Source organism: Gastrolobium bilobum, unplaced genomic scaffold (genome assembly GCF_033153095.1).
Source record: "Gastrolobium bilobum isolate Gb01-03AN ecotype WA unplaced genomic scaffold, APGP_CSIRO_Gbil_v1 utg3931, whole genome shotgun sequence".
Classification (NCBI taxonomy): Eukaryota; Viridiplantae; Streptophyta; class Magnoliopsida; order Fabales; family Fabaceae; genus Gastrolobium; species Gastrolobium bilobum.
This window is the reverse complement of record NW_026896354.1, coordinates 70,885-76,493: the sequence shown is the minus strand read 5'-3', so window position 1 is coordinate 76,493 and position 5,609 is coordinate 70,885. Positions and strand designations below refer to the sequence as shown.

Genomic DNA, 5,609 nt, shown 5'->3' with positions numbered 1-5,609 from the left:
AGACACTACCTTTTGGTTCCCCTTTAGAATCCTTAACACTATCTTAATTTATTGCTAGTGCAGTGGATATGTGTCTGAAATTCGCAAAAAAGACTGGAAAATTTGTTGGCCATTTCCAGTACATGAGTCTGATGAGCAACCATCACTTCCACCGTTAGATGTACCAAAATACGGATGTGGGTGTTGTCAAAACTCTCGACAAGAAATCGCTGCCAAAGACACTCATAAAGATGACCAAACAGACTTTAATTGTTGCAGTACTGGATGCAGATCTGATACCAACTGTAGTGATGCTGCTCTCAAGTCTGGTATTCAGCAAGATCCAATGTCCGATGCTCTTGAGAGAAGAGAAATTGATCTTAATAATAATCTGAGCTGTGACTATGATTGCTTACCAATTAGTATTGAGAAAGAAAATAAAGATGGAGCTTTACTCAGCCGAACAATAGGTAACTTCAATATCAGGTCTATAAGAGTATCTTATTTATTATTTTACATTATGTGGTTTGATTTTCTGTGTCTCCTCTAGACCTTGAGATCGGCTTGGAGGATAATCTCAATAATCAAATAGCTAGCGTTCCATCACCTAAAATTTATCCAGGCCTTGCACAAGAAGTGCTTACAACTAAAAGAGGTAGGTTCAACTGAATAGAACATATTTTAGTCAAGCTGCAGTACTTTTGTTCTTTTGTATTATTAAAGTGACAATTTTGTGTATATTATAGTAGTATGTTCTTGATTTCAAAGATTGCAATTCAAGATTTTTTTTTTCCGAGACAGGCAGTGAAGGTAATGCAGTTTCTTATGATGAGCTTGCTAGCAATCTCAAATGCATGGATGAGAGTTCTGCTGAGATTTGTAAAGGAGGAACACCTTTTGCAGATAACCAATGCCAGAAAGAATTAATAAGAGCTTCTACAATTTTGGGAGAAGGAACAAAAGTAATGGAGACAGACAATATATATGATCAAATAACTGGAAATCCTCCTCTTGAATCAGCTGCCTGTAATCATGCTGTGCCTGCAGGAAGTATGGACAATATGGTTGAAAATGATTTTGACGATCATCATTTAGAAAAGTCCACTGGTTTGTCTCGTAGGAGACCTCGGAAGGTGCGCTTGATGTCTGACTTATTAAGTGAAAATGGTGAATTGAAGACCGAGCAAATCACTATACCAGAATCCTCATCCCATGGTACTTCCAATGCTTCTGCAGCTTCACAGGCACATTTAATTTTCCCAGGAAAGGTGGATATTCAAGGAGATTCTACATTGACAAATGGAGGTCAGAGTAGAAAAAGGAAGTTTCTTCTGGATGAAGTAAGGAGACCTGCAAATATGCTTTTTCAGAGGGTTGAAACTGAAGTTCATGACTTGGAGGGAGATGCAAAAACAACTGATACTGTTTTTGCTACTAGATCCAATTCCAAAGATATACTAGCAGGAACAGGTTTACAAGATGTTGCAAAGGTCCACTGTAGTAAACCTGAAACTGAAACAAGCCATATCATGGGTAAGAAGAAGAACAAAAAGATTAAAGTTGTAGATAATTACTTGATTCCTGAGCCACAACAAGGACAGCAAATTGAAAACAAGGACACTATGGATACTGCAGACAAGGCATATGCATCTGAATCTCTTTCTTCTAGATTAACTCCTTCTACCTTGAAAGGGATGGATACTTTTCCTTTCCATGCCCTCAGAATAGAAAATGAGTCCAATCTGTCCAAAGAAAAGGGGAAAATGCTGCAAACCGATGGGGAGCTTGTTTCTTTATCCTGCCAGAAAAATGACAGACTTGTAGAAGACTCTTTTGCATATTCAGGGGAAAAAATCAGGTCAAGTATGCATGTAGCCGCTCCAATTCCTTCAGCCCAAGAGCTACTAAGTGAAAAAGGACCAGAAGAGGGACTGCATCTTTCTCTAAACAGTTATTTGGCAGTACATGATTACAACAAAAAATGCATCCATAAAATTGAAAATCGCCTACCTTTCTCATTTCCTTTACAGGAGGGCACTTCAAAAGTACCTCAGCTTAATAGGAGAGGCAATGAAACCAATGTTTTTCGAGGGCCAAGCATTCCGTCCAAGCACACAACAAATGCTATTTCTGGAAAAGGTGATCATTGCGAAGTAAGTAGCCACAAAAATCCCCTCAGAATGCTTTTTCTTAATTAGAAAAATATGTATAGCTCTCGGAATGAAGATGAGATTCATTGTTGTGACCAGCAAATCTTATTATGTTTTTTTCCTGCTCATTTGTGTGAGCATCAACCAGATCTTTGTATTCTAATCAATATCATACTTCTATAGACTTTCCATTGTGAACCACTTTGACCTCTTTAAACATGTTTCTGAGGAGATCATAATTTTCTTTTTGCAGGAAATTACTGGTGCAAGAGACACAGAAAAAACTGTTGAAGCTGGGGAACAACTTGGTATAATGAAAAGATACAGTGAACAAACAGCGGAGGTGTCTGAGCAGGGAACACTAGATGATATACCCATGGAAATTGTGGAACTCTTGGCAAAGAATCAGTACGAGAGGTGTCTTCCTGATGTAGAAAATAGAAGCACCATGTTGGAAAAATCCACTATAAGAAGGAAAGCACAGATGACAGCTGGCCCTACTGTATACGGAAAAGGGGATATAAGCTTGTTAAAAGAGTGCCAGAAGGTGAAACCTCAGGGAAGACATAAGAAAGATAACACAGCCACAAGAGGAGAGAATATGAAGCCTAGTAAAAGAAAGCCTGTTCATTACTTTTCTCCAAACAACTTGGGCATGAATAATCCGTGCCCACCTCAATCCCCCTTTGGTTTTGAAGTTTCCCAGTCCCAAAAGAAGCCAGCAAATGGATTCCATTTTTCACATATGGGTTCTAGCCAGCATGGTAGTGCTCGAAATTTCAAGTATAATGGGAGTCTCGAAGGTGGATCCTCTAATGCTACTTTGCAAGCCCGGGGAGGATGTAGCTTGCATAAGAATATCTTACAACAGGATGATGAAGCTTCTCGCATTTGGGCATCCTTGACTCCAAATCATGGTTCCCTAGGACTTGATTTGCCCAAGAAGGTTGTTTCTCAGGCTACTAGTAGTAACATGGACATAACTTCACTCCGATCTGGTGCACTTCATAAGCCGAACATGAAGAGGAATATTGATCTTAACTACATTAATCTGAATGCTGCTGGCCTAGAAAAGCTTAGTAGGAACACAGGTCCTGGAACCTTCAACAGGATGAATGGAGAATATTCATTTCCTTGCAAGCATAATGGGATGGAGTCTCATCAAAATTTGAGGGGATCTCTGGATTTGTACTCTAACGAGACAATACCAGCCATGCATTTACTCAGCCTTATGGATGCAGGCATGCAGTCACGTACACCATTCAATGTGGGTGTCAGTGCTCAAATGCTTAAAAGACCCTCTTATCCTGGTGATTGCAATACTAAGTTAGAGATTGGTACATCTAAGGCCCATGGTACCCAGAAAAGGCAACCATCTGATTATTACAGCAGAAGTTACTTATCAGATAAACCACATGGCTGTTTTATTGGCTCTCCAACCTTTGGTGCATCTCCATCAACCCAGCATGATAAGAAATTTGCAAGAGCTACTGGTTTCAATGGTCAAAATTCAACAAAGTCAGCAAAGAAAGAAAAGACGAAGACCTCCAACTCAGCCCTGCAGAATAGAGTTAGTACGCAGTTTAGCTGGCCTCCTCTTGAAACAGAAACGCCACTGCAACAGAAATTGGAAGTTCATGGTACTCATGAAACCTCAGTGCCGTTTAAAATCAACTCTGGAAACTCATGTGTGGTGAACAGAAATCCAGCTGATTTCATAATGCTGGGAACAGAGAATGTCTATATGATCAGAGGAGAAGATCTGAAATTTGAGAAGAGTATTCCCAAAAACAGGCCTCGCGGCCCTACTCCACATGGATACAAGCAGCAGAGGAATTTGAAGGGAACTAAAATGAAAGAACATTCAAAACATTGAAACCCTTCATTTTTCCATAATCTGGTAGCTTTTCATAATCTCCTGAATTTCATTATAAATCTATAAATTTATGCTAAAGCTTTTCTTTCATGCCACCTTATTTTCCGTCTGGCTTTCTTAAACAATTTCAGCAGGTGGAGTCTTACATGCAACCTGAGCATAGCAAATGACTTTCATCTTAAGTGTAGAAGTGCAGATCTTTGACTTGGAAACTGAAATTCATTGACTCGGGGAGGAGTTGGCCAGATGCCATGCCAGAAAGCTGAGTGATATAAGATCCGACATAGATAAAAGGCCATCATGCATCTATTTCATTTACCTGTTGTAATTAGTTTTGATGTGAACTAATAATATGTTCTTCGTCTATTATGTTGTTGTTGTAAAATTTATGGGGAAGCCCTCGCGATGGCCCCCTAGTTTTAAAGTGTCAGTTTGGTGTCATAAAGTTTACGGGGATGCCTCAAAATAGCCCCGTATAGACTTGTAAAACTCTGGTTACAATTCATACAAGTGACAAAACCAAGTTAAAGGATATAGTTTGTAGCTGAGATCGAACGTGAGTTCATTTTAGATTTTGGCTTTTTATTTTGATCCCTTCTCTCCTTTCACATCTCTTTCTATGCATATTTATAAAGCTCGTATGCTGTCTTTGTAGTAGGATGGATTTTTATTTTATTTTTTCCGCGTTATTCTAAAGCATTTATTCAGTAGTAACATGCTAAGTAATGGGAAGGGGCAGGAAATGTAGTCAATAATTTATTCTCCCTTTGCATGTCCAGTTTATAGTACTGTTGACCTTCGCTCTGCCTCTGCAAATGGGGTAGACCTTTTTGCATTTTCTAGTTTTGTAACTACGTACGATTGATGCCCCTAATTATCTAGAACAAAAGTGAAAATTCAGAGTAAATACTCTTTAGTTTCTGCATTTATTTTTTATATTATATTAAGGCAAAAGTATTTCTGCTTTTGTGGCATAAATATTTTGTCGGCCACAAACATTTTTACTAAAATCCGACATCGGATTCTGGTAAACATGTGTGAGTGACTGATAAATCTTTCTGCCACAGTTGCAAGAGTTGGAACCTTTATATTAAACTCCTCTCTATTAAGAAAAAATTTACCAGCTATGTAGTATTTATAAAAAAAGAGATGTTATATTTACTATGTTTTTTAATATCTCTTATTACTAAATCTTAATTGTTAATTTTCACCAATTTAATGGTTTTAATTTATTGGAAATTAATAATTAATTAATAAGTATGACTTAATAGATTATAACTGTTAAGTTGGCGAATATTAACTGTTAAAATTTGGTAGTAAGTATAACTTCTCATTTATAAAAATATTGAAAATTTGTTTATTTTTTTTTTGAGAATTTTCGACCGAGTTATCGATTATTCGACTGATCTAGTTGTTCAGTTGGGAGAATTACAATAACAGCTCCATTAATTTTTTAATACAACTGCTTATCCAGAATTTGAACTTGAGATCATTAGTTTAATCGGAATGCCAATTATTTAAAATGATGTCAAATATAATAAATTCTTAATTGACTCTTTAGCTTATGTCAAATATATATTGTGTAATCGAACATTGAATTAAAA

General features: G+C 37.3%; 1 protein-coding gene across 1 annotated transcript; it reads left to right on the top strand.

Annotated features, from left to right (window-relative positions):
- Positions 1–321: 321 nt before the first annotated feature.
- On the top strand, positions 322–4,529 carry LOC133299281 (protein EMBRYONIC FLOWER 1). The gene is made up of 5 exons (XM_061498723.1): positions 322–449; positions 530–634; positions 781–2,132; positions 2,383–4,029; positions 4,137–4,529. Exons 1-4 carry the CDS (start codon positions 326–328, stop codon positions 4,003–4,005), a joined length of 3,204 nt encoding a protein of 1,067 aa, XP_061354707.1. The 5' UTR covers positions 322–325; the 3' UTR covers positions 4,006–4,029; positions 4,137–4,529.
- The last annotated feature ends 1,080 nt before the right edge of the window (positions 4,530–5,609 follow it).

Bases quoted from the DNA above. Each gene is read 5' to 3' on its own strand.
- LOC133299281 (XM_061498723.1), top strand. From the start codon at position 326: ATGTCCGATGCTCTTGAGAGAAGAGAAATTGATCTTAATAATAATCTG. The intron at 450-529 runs GTAACTTCAATA...TGTCTCCTCTAG, and splicing joins TTTACTCAGCCGAACAATAG to ACCTTGAGATCGGCTTGGAG. The intron at 635-780 runs GTAGGTTCAACT...TTTCCGAGACAG, and splicing joins AGTGCTTACAACTAAAAGAG to GCAGTGAAGGTAATGCAGTT.